This window comes from Cyprinus carpio, chromosome A10, assembly GCF_018340385.1.
Source record: "Cyprinus carpio isolate SPL01 chromosome A10, ASM1834038v1, whole genome shotgun sequence".
Taxonomy (NCBI): Eukaryota; Metazoa; Chordata; class Actinopteri; order Cypriniformes; family Cyprinidae; genus Cyprinus; species Cyprinus carpio.
In genome coordinates this window covers 2,516,224-2,540,896 of record NC_056581.1, presented here as the reverse complement: position 1 = coordinate 2,540,896, position 24,673 = coordinate 2,516,224, and the positions used below count along the sequence as shown (strand labels likewise).

The window sequence follows — 24,673 nt, the reverse complement described above, 5'->3', positions numbered from 1 at the left end:
TATAATATGCACATTTATATGAATCACAGATATGTATTCATCGTGGCTCCTCCAGAATTTAGAGTTGAATCAAATTTAATGAAATCATGATCTCAGTTAGCGTGGAAGTATCAAAACTGAAATCGTACACTGAAAACATGCAAAATCTAAAACAACTAAAAATTCTTTCATTTATAAAACTGATTCAAAAAACAGCATGTGACTAATTGTTTTGACTTTAGAAATAATAAAATATTTCCTGATTTTTACAAAAATATATGATATAAAACGTCTTTCAGACTAGTGAATTATGACAGATTTTTCATCTGGTGTATTTAATTGAATAACGTGAATGAACTGATTCACCGAACGAGTCTTTACCTCTCCCACAGCGTTTGACAGGATGTGAACGATCTTCTCGTGAGCTGTGGCCACCACGCTCTGACCGTTGATCTCAATGATGCGATGGCCGACGCGGACCCCTCCTCTCTCAGCGATCCCCCCTCGCATCAGACTACAGATCTGAACAAAACACAGACTCTGTAAGAAGCTAGTACAGCGTGACAGAAACTCTGATGTTTTGATGTGAATACCCACAATGCCATTCTGTACACTGAAACCCAGCTGATAGCGCAGGTCTGGTCTGCGAATGAGCACCATGGTCACAGGAGGACACCTGACGATGTTCATCTTGATCCTGGACTGAGCCTTCAGCCCCTGAACACACAACAGGCAGCTTTTGTGAACAAGGCAATCCCAGAATCCTCGCCGACCTACTGTAAATGAAGAAAATCTATCCAGAATATAGTCCATTTAAGTTAAGCTTATTAAAAACGTGATTATTTTACATAACAATTGTGTGCTATGTTATTTTTATGCTTATTATTGAGTCATTAGCTTAGCAACATGCTTATATAAAACTCCTTTGGAATCAATTTTTGTGCTGAGTCTAAAGCTACAAAAGTGAGTGTAAGATTTTTTAATGAATCTTTGCAAATTACCTTTCCTAATAATGTGCTAATTAGCAAGTTTCACAATGAATGCAGATAAAGTAAACAGTCCTTCAGAGAGTGGCTCAGAAGAGAGGGGCGGAGTCAGCAGAGCTCATTAACATTTAAAGGAAAATGCTACAAAACTGCGTGCTCTGAAAATACCTGTTTCTGACAGGGTAAAAAAATGTGTTTTTTACACTACCATTGAGAAATTTTAACCAAAGTATGTTACAGACTTTTCATTAAGACCCTAAAGAATCTCAACTTGTGGAAAATCGGCATCTGATGACCCCTTTAATACAAATATTAGAAATGTAAAAGGTAAAAGAAACGAGTCCTACTTTAATGATGCTCTGGCATGTGGAGAGCGGCAGGCCCACCAGACTGGTGCCGTTGACTGTCATGATCTGATCGCCGATGTTGAGTCGTCCAGACTTGGCCGCGGGTGCGCCGTGCATCAGGCTGGCGATGATGACGGTGGGGAGGATGGAGCCCCAGCCGGACTCCACGATTACCACCCCCAGAATCTCCCCTTTCTGCTTTTCGATGTACACCTGACACAAACACATCCCAAATACTGACGCAGTGTGCTTCATGTTTCAAATGTACTCTAGCAGTGATTTTGTTTAGTGAAGGTCCTATGACTGCTGAAGAATGTACAGAAGACAAAGTTATTATAAAGCCATCTGTGTCCGATTTGTGTGCCAATTGCGTCCCCGTGACTCTTTACTGATATAATTACAGGTAAAAGCATAAATAATGAACTTTGTCTTATTATTAGTTTTGGTTATATTGTGCATGGCAAAATACATTTTTAAGTTAAACAATCATTCTATTTTTAAATAGTTTTTTTTTCCTTTGGAATATCAGCCAGTTTGCATCATCATTATTTGTTACCAGTGCAAAAAGTCCAGTTCTACCTGCATTTTGCAAAAATTAAAAATAAATAAATAAATAAATAAAAAAATAAATAAAACACCTAAACTGATTTTTATGCATATTATGGTAAAATGTAGAATCTATTTTTGTCCCTAATGTTTGTTGTCCTGTACATATTTCTACCTTAAAAATGGTTTCATATTCCTGGTATCATATTTATCAAGTAGTTTAACAATGTAGTGTGATTTTAATAAATAAATATGTAATATGTGGTGTAATATGTGGTGTGATTTTTTTACTATCTTAGCCATTTATGAACTAAAACTAAACCTTTTAGCACTGAACGTTAGTCAATGTGCTATATTTTCAAATAGAAATCTAATTAATAAATAAATCTTTACAATTTTATATGTATGATTTAATTAGAGGCACACCAACCCTGACTGATATTAACCAGAATTGCCCCAGTTATCTTAAAATATATGAATTTAAACCTGAACACACTTTAGAGGTGTGAACTTAAACTTACATCTCTGCAGTTTTCAGACTTGGAGAAGTGAATGAGGTCGTCGTTGTACATGTCCTGAGTGTTGAGCAGGTCGCTGTACTCTCTCTGGCTCAGGTCCTCTGGATCGATGCCATTGGCTCTCAGAAACTCCTGATACGCAACGCTGAAGGCCTGACCAATGGACTGAGCAATCAGCTGAGCCTGGCAGAGAGAAACAACGAAGGAAATACAAGAATCATCAAGAATTAATATTCTTGCTTGAAGTGCATAGTGTAAGAGCTCTTCCGCGTACATCTTCTGACTCAAACACATGGCAGATCATCCTGTACTGGCGGCAGTCGTCCCGCGCTGGGTTTGTGTGCTGCGTCTCTGCAGTGTCCAAGCTCTCCTGTGCACTCTGAGAGCGAATCATCTTCCTGCGAGCCATCAGCACAACCATGTTCCCGATGTCAGCGATGTACGAGATGGTCCTCAGAGGATGGTCCATCATGGTGTCCTGCCAAGATGAAGACGGACAGTTTGGTTTTTTGAAGTGCCAAAAATGTAATCAAAATAATTGAGGATTATTCCTGTAACTGCATATTTGGGTCCACAACAAATAAAAACAAAAACACGTGACATGTTCTTAGAAATGTGCTCTCTGTATTCATCTTAGCTTCACATTGTTTTGGAAAATATTTCTAGAATTTTAAAAAATTGATTTTGATTAATAAAAAAAATTATTATGTTACAAGTATTTTTTTACAAACATCATTAATTATTCATTAATAAATATTAGAATTTTTGTCAGTTGCACCACATGACATTTTACAGCCTGAATAAACCTTGCCTTGTCCTGAAAAAGTCAAATTATGTGATATTTTAGAAACTTGCTGATGTTGACACACATCCATGATGAGGGTCTTCAGGAGTGCCTCTCTATGACATCACTTCCTGTTTTATGTGCATGTTTGTTGCATCACATGACTTGGCAGGATACATATATATTTTTAACAAGTAGTGAAGCAATGTTTGATTCATAAATAATGATAAAAGATTATGCCAAACTACTAAGGTTTTCTTTTAAAGAATTTCATTATTTTAATCAAATATTTTTTTTCTTCATTATCTTATCAGGACATTTGCATCACACTGACATTTTTTACTTAATTCTCCAATAAAAATATCAAAATAAACTTTAGTTCATAAATTGAATGTAAAAAACATGTAGTCGTGAGTCGTTTTAAATGTGTCAGTTCTAGGCCAGACTGCGTCTTTGGGGACAAGCCCGTCCAGCACAAGACACATGAAGCTCTTCTCTCATGTATTTTAAACAGCAAACTCAAAGTGAGGCAAGCATGAAAGTGATTCAAAGAGTGCTGTGCACCTGTGTGTAAGCGCTGAGCACTTTGATCCTCTGCGTCGATATAAAGAGGTCCACTTCTGTGCTGGCCGCCGGCCCACTCTCACTGCCCTGCTGATACTGTAGAGGAAGACAAACAGCTGTAAATCACCTCCTGTACTAGCATACACACCGCTCTCTAGTCTCTCACAGAAGTGTTCAGTACTAGAGATGCGGTTAGATTTGAATTCCTTGCTCCTTGTAATCAGAAATATGCCTGTCAGAAGAAAAAGAACAGCGAAAAATACATAATACTGACAAAACACCAAACTTACAAAAGACCCTCACGTATACAGGAACAAATAGCGTACCTTATTTCTGATTCTGGCCTGTGTCTGGGCTGTCTGCTCGACAAGGGACAAAAAAAACAGAGAACGGTCAAATAAAGCCTACAAACATAAAAGGGCATGGTGGGCGTCTCAGATGCAGCGCGATTGGTTTGGAGATGAAGGATACGCCCAGATGAAATAAAACAGGATCATTCGGGTGGGGGGTGGGGTATTGTGACAGGCTGAAGGTTTGTGGGGAACACTATCAAAATTTGGGCTGTGATCAGAATGACATCAGCAGCCCCCAAGACAAAAACCTGACTCTCAGAATCAGCTAACTGTCACTCAGATGTGTCTGTGAGCACATGGATGCTAGATATCCAGAGATGTCTGTGACATGTTTATCACCCATAACCTCACATAACCTCAGATGAATCATGATGTCACTGACTGAGTGAGGTGTTGGTGTGCACATGTTTGAGCACACTGTAAAACGAGAGCAGACAGGGACATCTAATAATTAGTACACCAGAGGAAACTCCAGCTGTGTGTCCCCAGTCTGTACACGAGTGCTGCTCACCCGGACGCGGCTCATGGCCTCCTGGGCCTGCTGCATGCGGCCGCTCTTCGTGGGCGTCCTCTCCGACAGCAGCTGGGTGAAGCCCAGGTAGTTTGCGGCAAAAATGATGCCGTCAATCAAATCGTCAGGATCACATGGGCCAGGAACTGTGGAAACACAACAGAACATTAAACCTGTTATTGTGCATTCATTTTAAGAGACATTTTATTTTTGTGTTTGTAATTCTCATTCTCACAAGAATCAAAATCTCAGTTTTGGTATAAATAGTGTATTTTTTATTATAATACTAATAGAACACATATATTTATCCATTCATTCACTAATTTGTGCATAATGGTAATGAAAATTTAAGAGAAAATGTGTCCTAAAGCATATATTTGCACATATTACAATAAAATATAATATTATATAAAAACAATAAGTATATATAATAATTTAAATAGCATTTAAAATAATATGTATCATTTTATTTTTATTTAATACTGAGGTAAAATATAACCTGGACATATTTTTTGACAGGCTTTGTTAGACAAATTTAAATTGACATCTAAACATATTTGTATAATTGTAACGGTAGATTACAATCTTACAAGATTATGCAGGATAATAAATTCCTTATTAAATCATTATAATAAGGAATAAATTCCTAATAGTCCTAAAAACAGAAATGTCTGCATAAATTAAGATCTAATATAAAAACTATGTACATAACATTTTAAATAGTATATAAAAGAAAAATGTAATTACTATTTATTAATAATATTAATATTTATAATTAATATACTGCGATACATTTTGGCAGGCATTGTGAAAATGTGAGATTTACAGTATATTGAAATATCTATCTATATCTATACCTACAGTATATATAGAGAGAGAGAGGGAGAGAGAGAGAGAGAGAGAGAGAGAGAGAGAGAGAGGGAGATAGACAGAAGATGGCTTAAAATGTTACAAGATTATGTAGGATAATAAATTCCTTATGAGTCTTATTCGACCAGTATCATAAGAGCCTGGTTTCCTTAAACGTACCATCAACATATGTAGGAAAAGAGGCCAAACTTCTCCTCTTCTGCAAACCAAAAACACAGTATTGTTACGATTACAGTAAAAGTGTAACAATTAAGTATAAAAAATTAATCATAAATGCATCAATTGCAAGTTAAATATAATAAATCACCTCTTCACTTGGCACACTGGGACTGATGTCTAGATCCTGGTCCTGATGATGGACTCCAGAGGATTCTGCTCCCAAAGGAAGTTCAGCGTCTTGAACTGGAGCCTGTAAAAATGAAGGGAACCCCTGCTATTAAAATAATCATCAAATGCTGCATTACTGCAACACTTGTTCTTTCTAAATAATTCAGTGTAAATATATGATTTTAATCACTTGATGAGTAGTAAGAAATTAGAAATTGTACATCTCAAATCATGTGTAAAATCATATATTCCATGGTTTCTGTTCCTGCTGTACACCTTGTGTTGACCAATCAAATTCATGACTTTTCCTGTCATTCATGATTACTTTAAAGGTTATTATTTTATTATTTTAATATTAACAGCAACAATTACAGGGATTTCTAGCAGCTGAAATATTTTTAAATAAAGCTAAGTATAACTGCAATATAATTCATTTACAGGTTTTTCATGGCTGCAAAAAGGTCTATGCCAGACAGCTCACTCACCGCATACTGTGGAGAAGACTGTGATAGCTGACACGGTGACTGTGGATGTGAGTGAACCTGAGGCTGTAGCTGAGGAGGGTTCTCCTCAACAGGGCTCACATCCTGCCTCATCACCCACACGGGCTCCGTGATCTTGTCAGGTGTGTAGGGCGAGCGCACCGTCTTGGTCTTCACCTCCTCGATAGCTTCCTTAATATCCTTGATGGCCAACGAGACGGCGTCTCCTGTAGCTCTGCAAGCCTCTGTTATCTGATCCTGGGCTGGAGTGGACGTCTTGTCAGGTCTCTCCACGACTTCTACCTGCAAATCAGGTGAAAGCTGAGCAGTTTCTGAAGTCTCCTCTTCGGGAGGAGCTTCTTGAGAAAGGCTAGTCGAGCTTGACGTCTTCCTGACCTGGGCTCTGACTCTCCCTGAGCTTTCGGCTTCATCTCCTGACTGTTCATTGTAGTGGTGCAGCCTGGAGCCCACTGAAGTACGCTGATCGATGTCTTCCTGAGGGTCGCACTCCTCCGTGGTCACGCTCTGGTGCCTCTCGTACGTTTGAGGTCCCTCAAGGGCTGGAGGAGGATCGGTTAGGTATGATTCTGTCTGATGTTCTGTTGGACTCTCTTCAGGGTGAGAAACAGTGCAGGCTTCAGGACTAGAGTCTGAGAGATCTTCTTGGTGGTCTTCAGCATGGGACATGGGACTCTCAAACCCTTTATCCTTGCTCGTATGAGCATAACCGGTGTTAAAATGAGCAGGGTATGACTTTGGATCCGAGTTGTGGCTTCGAAGAGTCTCAGGGAAGGTTCGTGGGGATTGAAAAAAAGGTTTGTTCATCATCTGGCGAGGAGATGTGGCGAATGGTGGAACGTCTACTCTTAGCGGACTGGTTCTTTTACTTTCAGGACGACTTTTTGAAGCAATCTTAGGAGGAGCATAGTCCTGCTCAGGAGTTTCTCTGAAATAGTCCTTTTCTTGGTTCTCTTTCACCAGTTCCTCTTCGCCTAACTTTGATTCTTCACTTTGAACCTTCTCCTCCAACTGTTTCATTGAAGATTCAGGTTCTGGATCACGATCAATGTGTGTATCAGATGAATGGGACAGATCTGGACTGTTTCCATCCAGTCCATCAGTGATTGGTTCATCCTGAGGAGAAGGAGTCAGCGGTTCTTCTGGAGATAATGGCTCTGAAGCTTGTTCTTTTGGAGGACTTTTGACCACCTGTTCTTCTTCTTCTTCTTTGTGCTGTTGTCTATATCTGTGCTGATGGAGTCTCTCTCCACTTCGATGGTGTCTTGACGCCCCCGGTTTGGGCTGTTGGCCAGCTCTAGCTTCTGTATCTCCGCTCTCAGCCCGCCTGCGTTGTGCTTCACCAGGAGCATGCCGCCTTCGATGACGTGGTGGACCTCGGCTAGATCCAGACGTGTGCAGGTTGGCTTGGTGATGATGGTGGTGGCCTTGGCCTTCTGCATCCAGATTGTGAAGCTGGCATGGCCTCCATCTGGGTCGACCTCCCTCTAGAGGAGTCCCATTGGGCTGCTTGCTGCGATGAGGGGGAGGACCTATGAGACCCGCCTCCTCTGGCTCCTCCCTATGGCTCATGGCTCCGCCCACTCACTGCTCATTGTCTAGATGCTGCTGAACAGGCTGAGTAACACCCAGAAATCATAAACCTAGTATATCCAACAATATATGTGGGAAAACATGTTATATCGGAAGCAGATAACAAAAACCACAACATTACCACAGTATCATGTCCAAAAAATGTTAAAACCATGATCTAACAGATATCAGTGTAAACTATAAATGCACCTAATGTCTAAACGAGCTATGTGACTCTTATATGTGTCTGTATAATGAAGGAGGAACACGTTGCATTTGTGTTTCTGCCCAGAGACATGGTTTATGGCAGTGGCGCTGCCACAGATGGCCTCACCGTGGGCAGCCGTCATGCTATATACTCCACCAGTCCAGGAGTTCAGCAGATTCATCTGTTAAACCTCCCAAAAAAACCTAAAGCCAGGGGATTTACCTTCCAATCTAAACAGAGATCTTCACTTTCACCATGCAGCCTCTTTGTATTGTTTACAACTTAGAGCATGCATGCATATTAGAGTCAGTTCTGGTGACAGGTGGTGTCACTCACTTTCAGATTGCAAAAAGTAGAACTGCAATATACACTAATACAAACAACAATTAAATAAAAAATTAAAATAATAATTAAAAAACACCAAGTAATTTGCCAGGTTAGTATATATAATTATTTAGTATAACTGTGTATGAAATGACAATGAACATCAATTACATAATGTTAATGTAAATAATATTGCAAACAATAATATAATAATATTAACATACAGCAGGTACAATAAAGCACATTGAGTCCAATGTACGATGAGATTGTTTTTAAAAAGCCAAATGCAAAACCTGCTTCAGTTGTAAAATCCTGTTATGGTTAAAAAAAAAAAAAAAGACAGCTGTGATTATAGCAGTGGCTAGAAACTCACTGTAAATAATATGATGAAACTGTTTTAGGCATTATGGGGCAACTTTTGATGCCTGTTTATTTTACAGTTCATATCTGTATAAATCATTATCTGATATCAATATAACTATTAACTAACAGCTTCTTTGTACCTAAAAGTAAACTGAACCACCTTAATAACACAGGTGGTAAAACAGAAGGCCATGTGATGAATTAAAGTTCATCAAAACTTGAAATCATTCAATATTTTCAAGCTAATAAATATAAAAATGTTAAATGTTAAATGTAAAACAACACTATAACCTGCATAAAGTTATAAAAATAAACTTAAATATAAAATATAATCAAATTAGATTGATCTGGCAATGGATTTTGGAAACCTTTCACAATATATATATATATATATATATATATATATATATATATATATATATATATATATATATATATATATATATATATATATATATATATATATATTACTGTGAATTGCAAGGTAACTTGTATTTTATTGTCAACATTTTAACAGTATTTTAAATTATGCATGTCTTGTTTTTCATCGTAAATCACAAGGTTGTTCTTTTATTTATTTATTTTTTCCCAATAGTATTTAACATAAGATTACATACATATAGGCCTAGTGTTCTGTTCAATCTAATATTATCGTTTCACTGTATATGTCCGTCAAAAATAAGCATTACTGTTGCATTTTACATTAACATTTCAAACATTTTGCCTCTTAATATCAGGTAAATACCAAAGCCTTAACATGAAACCGCATTGCTTTAAACGTAAAATGTATCGATTGTAGATGTATGTATTCACTGCTGCAGTCACGTACAGGTAGACACCGCTAACCATCTGGACATTCGGCGCCTCGAACATTAAAAACTAGTGCTACTTTCAATTAAACACACAATAAAACACCAAAATATGATTTACCAGTGCAATATGGAAACTTCCTCTCGGTAATAAAAGTTAAAGGCGTGTTATTTCGTGCAGTAACGGGCCTGCGCGGTGAACACATCCCTCCATCAGCAGGTGCAGCTCCTGAGATCTGCTGCCGCGAGTCAAACCCGACACACCGCCGGAGCAGAACCGCTGCTTACAGCATCACCCGGTACACTCACCTGTTAGGAGAACAAGCGAGGAAGAAGAGCTGTCCGGCTTGCCTTCATCTTCGTCGGCTGCTCTCATCAACACACTGGGATTAGGCGATCTCAGACCCCTCCTGCGGCACACAGTGACATCAGAGCGGATTATACAGCAGTAAATACCTCCCGCCCACAAACCATCCGCATCGCATCGCACCATCTGCCTTGTGCTTTTGAGTCAGTGACACTTTCTTCGCACATACACAGGTTTTTATTAATGTAGAGGTTATCTGCTCATGCAAGAACTCCGGACTCAGAATTTAATCGTCCCACTGTTCATCCACTCACAGCACAAACTCTGTTTAACCGGCCGCGTCAAACTACATTCGGTTGGTCGCTTCGTTTTTATTTCTGTCGCGTCGCGCTGGGTAGCCCCGCCCATAGCGAAATCTTATTGGCCAGTGTAAATGTCAGCGTTTATTTAATATATCTAAATATAAATGTATATATTACAAATAAAAAAAATTGACATTTACAAAATATGGGGTTTATTATATTTGTTATTTATAAAAATTGTGTATAATGATTTAAATGAATCTCAAAAGGCATTTTATAATATATATATTATGTCACAAACATTTCATGCTCCCATTCGTGTATGCTATTCTAGGAAAGCATATAAATAATTCCTAAATGTCAGAAAGAAGCTTCATTGAGACTCTCTGGGAACACGCAAATCAATAAATGTTTGATAGAGTTTAAGAATTCACTTATCCCTTCAGTACTGTAGCTGGAATGCAAATATGTATGCAGTAGGTGGAACTATTAAACAATACTGGATTAAAATGTTACCATTTTTACACATACAGGCCACTCACAAACCTTCATGAAGTTGTTCTATGTCCAGCAAAAATAATAAAAAAAAATAAACAAATAATAATAAATATTTGTTTTCTGAATTTATTCCGTATTTATTTTCTGTCACACAAATTGGTACGTTCTTGGTTTTGTTTTTTGTTTTTGTTTTTTACTCAGAAATTTTTCTTCAAATATAGCTGCTTTTTTACCCCCTTTAGTTTCACATGAGGATTCTGGTTTGTGTGTGAAACACAGTTTTCTTTATCATTTATTTACCTTATTTGACCACATGTTTACCTTACACTGTAAAAACAGCTGCCTGTTAGCTGTAACAGGTCCTGTCACGCACAAGAGTGTATGTTTGCTCAAGCATTTGCTCAAGTATAGTGTATCAACAATGTGTGCAAGGGAGGAATAGAAAACCGGACCTAATTTGAAACAAATTGTCAGTGGGAAGAGTGAATGTACAGCGCTCTCTTCCACCTTTAGTACCATAACTGAGGTGTGAGACCCTTGAGCAAGGAACCGAACCCCCAACTGCACCCTCAAAAGTTTTTAAATTTTTAGGCTTAGAATATATTAACATCACACTATATAAATTAACATCCAATAATTCAGTGATATGACAATATTAAAAAAATACATTTTATAAATAACAAATATAATAAACCCCATATTTTGTAAGATGTCATTAATGTAATTTTTCCAATAAATAAAATAACTTAATTTATATATACAAACATAATGAACTGTTTGGCATGCGACCAACGCTCAGTCATACTCTATATTTTCCATGTGAAACATGATGCACTGTTGAAGGCAAGTGTGACACAAATCACTCCAGATCTTTCCCATATTAATCTTTTTCCCACTTACATAATATGTTTCTGCCTTGTTGAAAAAAAAGGGAGCCAAAAATGTGTTATAACAGATTATATATAGTTATACGAAACACAGGCTTTCATGTCGATTCCAAAACTCAGTTCTTGCACTGTAAACTGTGATCACTGATTTCCTGCATAATTTGTCAATGAGGTTTAAATTAGATTTTTTTTTTTAAATTGTGTTTAAAAACCAAATTCCTGGTTAAGAACTACACTACCCATAATCCTGAGGAGTGATCCACCAATCAGAGAGGGCGGTGTTACCATAGAAACTGAAATCACTTTAAAAAGATCTCAGACCTCCCACAGAAGCATTGGAAATAACATAATCAAGTTAATATTTGTGCCTGTATTTATTTGAGATATATATTTAACATTTTTTTTTAGTAAGAAAAATTTTGTATATATTTTTGTTGTGTTTTTTTTTTTTTGTGTGTTTTATGTGATGTTTTTTGTGTTTTTTTGTTGTTCATAAAATATTAAGAAGCCCTAAATACGGTTAGCGGAAGCTGGAGATTATGGTTTATAAAGTTTTAAATATGGAGATTTTCCTTACAAAAATGCATCGATTTACTTCAGGAGGCCTTTATTAACCCTCGGAGCCATTTGGAGCACTTTTTATGATGGATGGAGGCACTTTATAGGACTATTGAATATCAACAGCCATACACTGCCATTATAAAAAGTGTAAGAGACAGGACATTTTTTAATATAGCTCCGATTGTATTCATCTGAAAGAAAGAACATTATATCATATACAACTAATGGCTTGAGGGTGAGTAAATCATGGGTTAATTAAACTATCTCTTTAATTTTTCAGTTTTTCTTTCTTTTCTGTGTTATTTCATCTTTACTGTGTTATTCTATGTATGTATGCACTATCATGTATGTTTGCACTATGTGTGTACTTTCTTCTGCACTGGAAGCTCCTGTCACCAAGTCAAGTTCCTTGTGTGTGTAAACATACTTGGTAATAAAGCTCCTTCTGATTCTGATTCTGATTTAAGTACCCATACCGCAAAGGTGTTTGACGCTGCCCTGTCTTTAACCACATTTTATGTAAAAGTTTTATGTGAGTTTTATATACATTACACTGATACTAGTGAGTTTTTAAAGCAGTCTAATTAATTCCCTTACCTGACCAACAACAAAAAAGAAACTTGGCATCATTTAGAGCTGTTCGATTCCTAAGTTTAATGTGAAAACCTTTTTATATATAGAAATATGGAGAAAAAGAATGGTACAAATACTACTGGAAATAAGGCTGCCGAAATTAGTGAATGGCTTGATATATTGTAATATCACTTTATCAATTTTGTCAAAGCTATAGATGTCTCATAGGCACTTCCGTAAAATGCAGATTTGCTCATATCATCAACAAATGTTTCATAACTAGAACACACAGTACTGGATTCTTGCCTGAATAAAACGAGAAGCAAGAGATATTTTGGTGCTCCAGATGGCACAGTACCACACTGTCTGATTTCAAGATGTTACACAAATTTAAAGAGAGAAAATAAAGATCTGATCTAAATATCCAGCTGATGAAGCTGTTATGGATGCTATGCATAAGTGGAAGTCTGAGGTAAGGGAAGGTAACCTCTGAATCTGGTCAACATTATTGAAACCCTCTCCTAATTCCCTCCCTTTTTCTTCTCCAGCAGCCAGACAGAAGGATCACATCTGAGCATCAGTTATATGCTGCCAGCTTGAAAGAAGGACAAGATGAGAGAATGAAGTCTAGATGTCTAGTTCTAGTACTTATCCAGGTGTAATTTGATTTTTGTTTGCAGGAAAAACATAGTAGGCAAGATGCTTCCTTTCTACTTTCTGAGCTTGATTGGTGAGGACTCATTGCAGTTAAGTTGTCTGTGTAGATCATTGTACATGCGTAAGTGTGTGTTCAGTGCTCTTTTCTTTCAGTGACAGCTAAAGCAGAGCTTTTGCCAGGCTCCTGCAGCTTTCAGGACAGCATATGTGACTACATGTTTGACCCGGCCTTTCTCAGCTGGACCCTCAACCCTTCCGGTGAGTTTCAGCAGCATGTCAATGCATGCATTGCTTTGTGAATCATTTGATGCCAAGGTCACCATATGAGTGGATGTTATCTCAGCGTTTGTGTCTTTTTATGGGTCAGTGGCCAGATCTATTAATTTATTAAAAAATATATATAAAAAAGCAATTTATACATAAAGTGTTTTTAATACACATCTTCTGTGATGAACATGTTTTTAATTTCTGAATTAAATTTTCTTCAGTATATTTTTGATTGGCATATAGTCAAAAATGTTATGCATCTGTCCTGATATCATAATGAAGAAGAAAAAAAACTCAGTAGAAGAATTAAATTCTTGAAAGCAAAATGTAAAATAGTTTAGCTTTTTATTTATATATATTTTTTTTATTTCTCAGGAAATAAATACAGTAAGCAGGCAGTGAAGCAGTTTATATAAAAATGTATAAACATTTGAAAAAGGTTTGCCTGCAAAATCAAAGTCATGTGGTGTGACCAACAAAAAGTCAAGTGATGCAACCAATGTGCAGAAACATACAGAATAATTTTGCCTTGTTGTGACAAGACAAGGTTAGTTCAGGCTGTAAGATGTCATGTGGTACAACCGCACTGTATTGTTATTTTATGTATAATTCATTATATTCAATATATATAGTTTTAAATATTCTTTCATATATATAATATATATATATATATATATATATATATATATATATATATATATATATATATATATATATTTACTTTAAAAGTATTTTAATATGTATTTGAAAATAATGATCAAGATAAGTATCAAGTATGTATGAGTATGTGTTCAAGGTGTAAGAAAAATATATTATTACGTTTTTGATAGTTGTGCCAAATGACATTTTTTGTGTGATTAAAGGGTTTTGGATTTTAAAAAAAAATCTTAAAATCATCATGAATACAATGCATTTCTAAGCACTTGCCACGTTTTCAGAAATATATTTATTTATTTATTTATTTATTGAGTTTTCGTTAGAATTTCCATCTTATTTGTCAGTTTTCACATATAGGCTTTTTACATTATGCTATAAGATGCATTAAAGGAATCGTTCATTATTTCCCAAATCTCATGTCCTTCCAAACATGTATGCTGCATTTTTTGTTTTGTTTTGTTTTGTTTTGTTTTTTCATTATTTTATGATTCTTTTTTTGTTTTGTTTTGTTTTTTGTTTTGTTTTGTTTTGTTTTCATGTATGCTGCATTTTTTGTTTTGTTTTGTTTTGTTTTGTTTTGTGGAATGGAATGGAGCTGAAAAGGATAAATGCTGAAGAATCTTTGTACATTTTCCATATAACACCAGTTCATAGTGACTTATGTACTATACTCCAAATCCTCTAAATGAAAAAAAATCTCCTTTTGTGTTCAGTGGAATAAAAACTGTTAGACAGGTTTGGAATGACTTGAGAGTGAGTAAGTGATGACAGGTTTTTTATTTTTGTAGTGAACTGTGTAAAAAATAAACAGGTAAACTGCATGCATCGAAAGCCCAGAAAAGTGAAGAAATCGTGTTTACTAAAACCAACATCTGGAAACCATGGCCTCAATATTTAGGGCATCTGGAGATAGTGAAATAGCACATTATTAGATTGGTTATTCGCTCTGTTTATACGTGGCATGAATCACAAGCACACTGGATTATTTGCTCTTGATTTAATCTAAAGAGCACAGGAAATTAACAATAAATGTAAGGCTCGAATACAAATGTGGAGACAATAGGAGCCCATGCCTGACATGTGAAGCCTGGTGAATTATATGCATCTGCAGACAAAAGAACAAATGCATTTTAGCACTCAGTCATGAAATAGTAGTTTGATAAGTGGTCTGTCACTGCTAAAACATGTATCTGCCTTTCCAGCTGTACGCACAAACTCTTGCCATGAATGTTGTTTTCGTTCTGCTTCACACAGGACACTTCATCACAGTCGAAGAGCAAGTCCAGGAGGACCAGGGAAAGGGAAAGGCAGTTCTTTTGGGTCCAGATGTGGAGCAACAGGACTGGAGCTGCTTCAGGATGGTCTATCAGGTCACAGGCAGCGCCTCCCTGCAGGTGCAGAAGCGCACAGACGGAGAGAGCTTCGATCAGGTGCTCTGGACGACCCAAAGCCCATCTGATAGCTGGCTTATCGCAAGCATTGACCTTCAGAACTCCAACGAAACTTTCAAGGTAAGAACTATTCCTAGAGTCTGGATATGCTGATGTATGTGATATTGTCATGTTATCATGTGACTCCAATGACAAGTTTCTTCTACGTCTGTAGATCATCATTGAAGGCACTCTAGGAGAAGAAGGCAGCAGTTTGTCCATCTTTGAGATCAAGATCTCTGATAAATACGGTATAGGTTAGTGCTCTGATAACTTGGGCCAGTAAACAGCATGTTAGCAAACACCCAAAACAGCTCAGCAGCCTTTCGCTTTGTTTGTTTCTTTGTAACACTTATAATTTCATGCCAAAATCAGGGCCAGCCACATGAAAAGAACTATTAATTAAATTATTTATTAAACTGTCCAGAATACTGTTCTTTCCCAACAATGGTTTGATGGCTATTCCTACAAAAAAAATTTTATTCCTAGGAACCAGCCTGTGTGCAGATTCCTGAGGCAAAAGAAAATCTGTTAAATGAACCCAGATATCTATTTTTCAATTATTGTTCGTCAGAATTGTGCCCAAATGCTACTGGCCTTAAAAGGCTTGCAGAAGCAGAGAGTTTTAAAACCAGTTATTTACATTTTCATGCAAAGTAATTATTTTTTTCTGATCGTGTGACACCAAAGAGTGTGACTTTGAAGAAGATCATCTGTGTGGCTACACTAACGAGTGGAACAGATTTATGAACTGGCGTGTGGGAAGATCAAATGATACCGCACTGAATGATGGAAAAGGTTTGTCTGACCAGCACCTGCTTTGTGATATAATCAAATTTGATCTATGAAAAAAGATTTAGCATAAAATATCATACAATACAAAAAATATTATTATAGAAATCTTATCTTAATCTTATTAGACATGAAAAATGTTCTGTAATACTTTATTACTGTCATAATCTCTCTCTCTCTCTCTCTCTCTCTCTCTCTCTCTCTCCTCTCTCTATATATATATATATTATATATATATAATACATAAATACATAATGTAATAACAATTTTATGTTTTTAATTTAATACATATTATACAAAAGTATTTTATTAATTGAATAATTGTATACAATTAAAAAATCTTAAGCAAAAACTTATATACAGAAAAATGCAGAAATTATGCAATTCACAAATAATTTAAAACAAGTATTTTATTAGTTGTATAATTTTATATAATTAAAAAAAAATTATGCATAAAGGTTTTATGATATAATATGTGTCTGGATGTGTTTTATTGTATAATATCATATGACACAAAAAATATTTTTAAAAAGTATTATGATATAGTCTTTCATGATTACAAATAAATATTAATTTACCATATTATTTTGACAACATTATTACGTACTCCAACCAGTCAGTTGTGAGTAAACACCCAGTTCCGGTTATACTGTCTGACAACCTGTTATGGTAAAATCTTTTTTTTTTTTTTTTTTTTTTTACATGAACAGATTCTGTCAGTGATGCCCTTTCATTGATACACGCAGGGCAGTACATGTATGTGGACTCTTCTGACACTAAAAGCTTCCAGGAGGTGGCCAGGCTGGTGTCTCCATTGACCACAGTGCCCATGTCGGGCTGCTTGAGCTTCCAGTACCAGCAGCATCACGCCGGGGACCATCTGTTCTCCCTCTTCAGCAGGGATCAGGCGGGACAGTATCAGGAGCTATGGAGAGCCAATCTCCCGGAGAACAACAACGTGAACTGGAGTCCAGAAACCAGAGTCTGGATACCTGTACAAGTGGACCTGAAAGCTCCATATCCTGTAGAGGTAAAGACTGACCACCACCACAAAAAAAAAAAAAAAATTATTGTTGTAATCTATTTCAGATACAACCACCCCTAAAAGGCATGTTAAACTAACTCTGACCAGGCAAATAGTCCCTTCCTGCTGAAGTGTGCAGTTCTTGGCCAGAATAAGCTGTCAGCTGCTAAATATGGACCAGACTGAATCTGACTGTGTTAGGCAAAAATCTGTAACACTACAGGCAAAAAAAAAAAAAAGTGTTTGTTCTTTTATTGATGCTGTACTTAAGGGCCGGTCCTGGAGGGCCAGTGTAAATGACCACATCTGAACCAAAGTTATCAAGGTCTGCGGGATTAATTGTCCAGCCAGGCATGCTGGGACAGGTGAAGCTAAACTCTGCAGGACCCTGGCCCTCCAGGACGAGGACTGAACACCCCTGCTGTGTCTGATGGACGTCACAGGAGAAAAATCTGGGTTTTGAAGAAAGTACCAAGCTAAGAAAAATGTGTTCTGAGACCATTTTTCTTGGTTATATGAACGTAAAGGGAACATTCTTTTTTATCACTTTGCAAACATTATGAGATCATTAATTTGAATATTCACTGAATATTCTGAAACAGTGACATTTAAAAACATTGCATAAACAACATTTTTGTGCTAAGTTTTGAGAACATTATTAAAGACCATACAGTGTAGCGTTATAAACAAATAGAAAAACAAACTTCTGGTAATGTTTCCTATTAGCTGGGTAGATTTCAGTCTGCAGATCTTGTATCGTCTGCTTAACATGTTGCATCCAGATGTCAAAAAAGTGCTGCACCTATTTACGGTTTATATTTTTTTCTGATTGATTCCGATATTTAATTTTATTAGGGCATAAAGGTCAGTAAGACCTTATTGTGGACTGGTTCAAAACAGTTTAGCTTGGATAATCTATAACCTTTTCACTTTTATTTTGCCTCATTTCCAACTTTTTTGGAACGTGTTGCAGCCATCGACATCAAAATTTGTTTATATTTACAAAATAAGCTGGTCACTTAAGCTGATACATTTGGAAATCTTTGTACTTTTGTAAATTAAATAAAATGTTAAGGGAATTAACAAAAACACAGATTCCTGATTTCACTGCATTTTACAAAATGTCCCAGCTTTGTTGGTGTTATTTAATTCAATTTTTGTGTGAAAGGTCTTTTACATTCGCCAAAAAATACAAAAAATTATATTAAAAACAAGCAAGCAAGCCCAGGCCAGATGAAAAAAAGTAACGTAAAAGTAACATAACACATTACTTTTCATAAAATGTAACTAAGTAATTTGTTTATTTTTTAGGCACCAACGTTATACTGTAATGCATTATTTTTTAAAGTAAATATGTATGTGTGTGTATGTGTTTGCATGTTTATGTATATATGAGTGTGTGTGTATTTAATTATTAATTTAACGACAACTTGTAATCATTGACAGCCCTGGCATTTGTTTGTGTGTGTGTATCTTACAAGTTGGTGTTCGAGGAGGCGTTCAACAGTCCACATGGAGGATACGTGATTCTTGATGACATTTCCTTCTCTCCAGAGTTCTGTAATGCAGACACAGGTATGTTTGAACACCTCAAGCCACCTCAAAGCTCATACCCAAAATCCAATACCTGTGTGATCAATTAAAAATATGTGTTTTGTTTCACAGAGCCAACATTTGATCCATCTGTTGCGAACTGTGACTTTGAGTCAGGATATTGTCAGTATGTCCAGACACAGACAGACAGTCCACTGTGGAGGAGAGTGTCTGTCCAGCCCAACATCTACACCGCTGGAGACCATACCACGGGAGCAGGTACAGCTGGGTGTAATGTACACTGCCATTCAAAAGTTTGGGGTCACTGAGGTTCTCTAAATAATACTTTTAATCAGGAAGAATGCAGTAAATCAAACGTGACCGTAAAGGCTTTTATAAGCTTACAAAAGATTTCTACTTCAAATAAATGCTGTTCTTTTGAATTTTCTATTCATAAAAGGATCCTGAAAAACGTTTCCACAAACATATGAAGCAGCACAACTGTTTTCAACATTGATAATAATAAGAAATCATCATATTAGAATGATTTCTAAAGGATCATGTGACACAGAAGACTGGAGGAATGATGCTGAAAATTCAGCTTTGATCACAGAAATAAATAAAATTTTAAAACATATTAAAATTGTTATTTTAAATTTCAAAATGTTTCACGATATTAATGTTTTTACTACATTTGTGTCAAATAGGAGCAGACTATATCAATCCTATAGCAGTTAATACCGATTAGGGCATTTGTTGAAGCAAGTGGCTAAAAATAGTTGTTCTTTGTGAACAGGATCCTTCTTGTTGGCAAACTCTCGCTTCAGTTTACAGTCTGGATACGTCAGTCGTTTGTTTGGCCCGCCGATGCCAGGCAATCAGAAATACTGCCTGAAGTTCTTCTACTCCCTGCAAGGCCTCAGTGGAACAGATCAAGTGTTGTCAGCGTATCTGTATTACAGCAACGGTACTAAACAAGAACAAATATGGACCCAGAATTATAAGATAAGAAATGTTTGGATTGCAGTAGAACTGACCATTCAGAGTCAGAAGCATGCCCAGGTAAGATGGTGTAAGGCTTTAGTTTACCTCGTTTACTATTACTTGACTATTGCTCGTTACTGCTAGTCAGAAGCAGGTGATATTAGGGGGAGAGACATATGATGCGTTCAAGTCCTCCTGGGAAGTTCGTATTTACATAGGCTAACAAGACTATTGGCTATCCCAATTTCAAAAGGACATTTCACAGACTTTTAATGAAACACATACTCCCAGAATACTTCCATTTAACTGGAGATTCTTTTGGCCCACTGCTCCAGCATCTGTAAGCAAGACATGGGTTTATGTCTCACATTTTTTTATTACAGGAAGACTTTTATTACAGGAAGATCCAGATTTAGAAAAAATAAGTGTTTAGAACATCTGGAAATATAAAATGGTCTGAGGATTATTCATACTTTAAATCCACTGAACCATACATGAGTTTTTTACTTTTTAAATGTTGCAGTCTTTCTTTTCTAATATGTCATTAAGTTGGCTTGAGAGGCCGACTTACTGATCTACTATTTACTATTTAAGTTGTCATGTTTGCAGTTTGCTAAATCATGCTAGAAATGTGCTAGCAACATCTATCTAATCTAAACGTTCAAACTTCAAGCTTTTACAGTTGTTTCAAACTTTCAGGCTTTCTCAAGCCAACTTCAAAGTTTGTTCACAAACTTTACTCATCTAGTTTTGTGTTGATCTTAATTATGTGATTTGTCTCCATTTGGGTGATGAAGGTGGTTTTCATCAGCACATGCAAAAATGTTTGGAGTTGTAGTTCTGTGGGTCTCGATGACATTAAAGTCACACTTGGTGACTGTGCACTAAAAGGTAACAAGCTTCATTTATTACAAAACACTGTGCACGTGAATCTTGAATCTTCCTGGTGAATCTTACAATTGATTCCTAATATTTTGTTTACTACAAACAGAAACACACTCTCTCTGTTACAGCATCCTCTGCGTCAGCCCCATCTCACTTTGACTTTGAGGCTGGTCTGTGTGGATTCACTCAGGATAAGGAAGGAGACTCAGGAGACTGGATGCTGTCCAGAGGACCCACACCCACGTCCTACACAGGACCCAGAGGAGACCACACCACCGGAGTGGGTGAGCTTAGACCCTTCCCAAAAACCCCTTATCACTCCTAACTAGTAACAGTTTTAGTTTAATGTGAAATGTAAATATTACTTATCAATCTGTTATTAAAGGGATAGTTCAGCCAAACATATAAATTGTGTCATTAATTAATCACTCACCCTCATGTCGTTAACTTTGGTAGTTACATCTGTATTTACACTGTCATCTCCACCCACTCGTCTTAACCCACCCTTAAATCTAACCAAATCTGTCCCTGACCTTAACTGTATTCCACATCAGTAACAGCAAAAGTGTTTTGCGGTTCAACATAAGCACAACAGGTATACTGCACCTAAAAAATATTCTTTTGACTTAAGTACATAGTAGTTAGACACAGGTGAAGTGGGACCTAAAGGGTGTTAAATTAAAGGGATACTCCCCCGCAAAATGAAAATGTTGTCATTAATCACTTACCCCCATGTCGTTCCAAACCCGTAAAAGCTCTGTTCATTTTCAGAACACAATTTAAGATATTTTGGATGAAAACAGGGAGGCTTGAGACTGTCCCATAGACTGACAAATAACTGACTGACTGCCTGCGTACTGCTCAGATTTGCCAAAATGGCGCTACGCTGATTTGGAATTGTTAAATAAAGTCATTATTTTTGTTTTCTTCGTATACATTATGTCGTCGCTTCATAACGTTACGGTTGAACCACTGATGGCAGATGGACTATTCTGACGATGCTTTTCATACTTTCCTGGACCTTGACACTGTTATTTTCATTTTGGTGTGGAGTAACCCTTTAAATTCAATTAAATACAGTGCCACTTCGTTTACATTGGTGTACCTTGCCCTTGCCTTGGAGGGACAAAACACAGTTATTTTCTGTGGTGATCACATTTTATTGAACCTAGTTCAGACTTTTACACAATCTGGGATAGCTTCATTCTCTGCTTTTAGGTCATTATGTGCACATTGAGGCGTCAGTGATGCTGGCTGGTCACAAAGCGCGCCTCGTCTCCAGCTCTCTGCGCGGCTCTAGAGAAACACAGTGCTTGCAGTTCTACTACCACATGTACGGCTCAGGGATCGGACAGCTGAGCGTTTACCTCCAGACTGGACAAGAGAAGCAGGGCAAACTACTGTGGACGAGCTTTGGAGAGCAGGGCATCTCCTGGCTCAGAGCATCAGTGAACTACCAGTATGACCAGCAGCACCAGGTTAGCTGCATGAAGCTAGATTATAGTGCTCGACAACTGGGTTTGCTCCTGTGCCTGTATTTAACACTGGACATCAAATGAAAACCCAACACAGTACCAAAATTATTATTGTTACAGATATTATTGTTTATTTATTTTTACCAAGAATTGCATAAGCCAAACAATATAATGATGTCACCCATCAGTTAAGAGCTACTTATTTAAAAAATGTTTTATTAATATTCATTAATATATTATGTGTTTGTCCACATACTTAGATTGTGTTTGAAGCCACCAGAGGAGCATCAGTAAGGAGTGATATTGCAATCGATGATATTGTTTTTGAAAGAGGACCATGCAGAGGTATTCCTGATTATACATCTGTTATTCACGTTACCATAAACATCTTTACGCACTGTTTATCCCTTCATCCACACAGAATATGCTGATGACCATATCCCTCATCCTCTCCTCTCTGGAAATAATAATGATGATATTCAGTCAATGAATTTTAAATAGAAAAGACAGAAAGAGACGAATGCTGGGAAAACTGAAGCCATGTGAGAGTACAGCTGGAGTGCAGTGATCTGTGAGGATGAAAGGGAAGAGGACTGCATCATGAGTGGATATGTTCACCCAAAAACTGTGCTTTTGAACACCTAGTTCATTCTTGATATACAGTTTCTCATGTGTGTATCATATGTCTCATATACAGTATATATATCATATACTGAATGCATGGTCAAAGATGTATTAGAAAATAGAAAGCCCCTATACAGATGCCTTATTTTCTTAATTTGATTTGTACTTCTGGACATCAGCATGTAGATCTGGTCAAAATAAAACTAAAAACTGCAGAGATTTCTATTTTATGAGAATAACCTTTAGCCCTTCGTTAAATGTAATGTCTAAAAGCTTTAAATGTAACAGCTGATTATGCTAATCTTTTGTGACAGTGTGGACTGACTGTTCATTATCTTGATCATTACACAACTACCAAATAAATCCAAATAAATGGATGTGAAATATTGATGTGAGTTGAAGTTTTTTTTTATGTGAGAAGAAAGTGAGTGCAAAGTGATGTGAGAGACATGAAACAACACTGTAACTATTTAGGAAATCAACTGAGAAAGTAGATAATATATCAGATAAATACATTATGTTTTATGTATTTAGTGTATATTATGTAATTGTATATACTGTAGTGGCCAGAAATGCTGTCCGTTCCAGGAAACTGAATATCTTTGCCCTTTATTCAAACATGTTAATGTAGATTTTCTAAGCATATTGCTTAGCTGTGATTGGATAGTGTAAAATATTTGTATGTGTTCCATGTTTCATTTGTGATTCCTTATTGAGGAATATGCATGAGAATATTGTAGTCAGTAAATCACATATTCATAAGCTGATAAGCTGTAGATCCTTTATTGCCAAATAATTTTGTCAGTCAAATACCTTAATCAAGTTTAGTGTTTTCCTCTTCCAAATATAACATGTTCATCATATTTTGATGCTTCAATTAGAAAATTTTAATTATTAAAAGCAAATATCCCCTCCGGACATCACTTTTGGCCACTACTGTATATGATATAGTTGCCCTTTAAATATATCTTGTACACAATTTATTAAAGTGTTTAAGATTGAATAGGGCAAAAAATAATAATAATAATAATAATAAATGGTTAAATGAAGCTGCTTCGCTGACATTTAATGTGCAAAAACGCACACTTTGGTAAAGAGTCAAGTACATAAAATAGTAGTAAAAATATATTAGTAAATATAAATATTGAACTTTCAAAATTACAGAATTCAACAGCAAGTTCTCGACATATTTCTCACATTCACACATTTTGTAAGTACAAATTAAAACACAACTTAAAAATAAAAATAGAACAAAATCAATTTAGCAGATGCACAGATTTTTTAAAAACTTTACAGAACAAAATAAATTACTAAATAAACTTTAAAAGCTTTTTAAAAATGAGCAAAATTGGGTTTTGAGTTATTCCATTTAGTTCGATGAATATAAAAAAATCCTAATAACAACAACAAATCAATAATAAACAAATTTCTTTTAGAAAAGTAATATTCATTTAAATGAAGTAGAACAGATGATAAATGTAAGACTAGGATCTCAGGCCAGCACAAATATCACAGGGTTATTCTTTACTGCCATCTAGTGCTTATGTGTTGTAAGAGCACTAATCGCTCTAACAGGTCACGTGGTTCATGCAGCGCTGTGCAGACATTTGAATGGGTTTAAGCAGAATAGACGACAGCTTCACTATACAGGTATTT

General features: G+C 36.4%; 2 protein-coding genes and 1 long non-coding RNA gene across 11 annotated transcripts; 1 reads left to right on the top strand and 2 right to left on the bottom strand.

Annotated features, from left to right (window-relative positions):
- Positions 1-264: 264 nt before the first annotated feature.
- Positions 265-10,217, bottom strand: LOC109092242 (amyloid-beta A4 precursor protein-binding family A member 1-like). Of its 7 annotated transcripts, none has more exons than XM_042764712.1 (13): positions 10,052-10,211; positions 9,871-9,971; positions 6,271-7,928; positions 5,766-5,867; positions 5,618-5,657; positions 4,589-4,734; positions 4,051-4,083; positions 3,725-3,820; positions 2,651-2,854; positions 2,380-2,559; positions 1,313-1,525; positions 577-696; positions 265-501 (listed from the first exon to the last, which is right to left on the bottom strand). In XM_042764712.1, exons 3-13 carry the CDS (start codon positions 7,855-7,857, stop codon positions 280-282), a joined length of 2,943 nt encoding a protein of 980 aa, XP_042620646.1. In that variant the 5' UTR covers positions 7,858-7,928; positions 9,871-9,971; positions 10,052-10,211; the 3' UTR covers positions 265-279. The 7 variants fall into 7 exon arrangements, with proteins under 7 accessions (XP_042620646.1, XP_042620647.1, XP_042620643.1 ...); XM_042764713.1 differs by having other exon boundaries at positions 6,271-7,902; XM_042764709.1 differs by having other exon boundaries at positions 9,683-10,217.
- Positions 10,218-13,021: 2,804 nt separating this feature from the next.
- LOC109092243 (MAM domain-containing protein 2-like) lies at positions 13,022-23,405 on the top strand. Of its 3 annotated transcripts, none has more exons than XM_042764717.1 (15): positions 13,022-13,161; positions 13,238-13,419; positions 13,500-13,604; positions 15,525-15,781; positions 15,876-15,957; positions 16,391-16,498; positions 17,239-17,522; positions 18,998-19,091; positions 19,182-19,328; positions 19,846-20,111; positions 20,831-20,924; positions 21,047-21,202; positions 22,137-22,396; positions 22,654-22,738; positions 22,815-23,405. In XM_042764717.1, exons 2-15 carry the CDS (start codon positions 13,389-13,391, stop codon positions 22,892-22,894), a joined length of 2,049 nt encoding a protein of 682 aa, XP_042620651.1. In that variant the 5' UTR covers positions 13,022-13,161; positions 13,238-13,388; the 3' UTR covers positions 22,895-23,405. The 3 variants fall into 3 exon arrangements, with proteins under 3 accessions (XP_042620651.1, XP_042620649.1, XP_042620650.1); XM_042764715.1 differs by having other exon boundaries at positions 17,203-17,522; XM_042764716.1 differs by having other exon boundaries at positions 13,046-13,161; positions 13,241-13,419; positions 17,203-17,522.
- Positions 17,368-20,820, bottom strand: LOC122146385. The gene is made up of 3 exons (XR_006160949.1): positions 20,087-20,820; positions 18,995-19,074; positions 17,368-17,529 (listed from the first exon to the last, which is right to left on the bottom strand). It is a non-coding gene; the product is annotated as an uncharacterized LOC122146385 (long non-coding RNA).
- Positions 23,406-24,673: the final 1,268 nt, after the last annotated feature.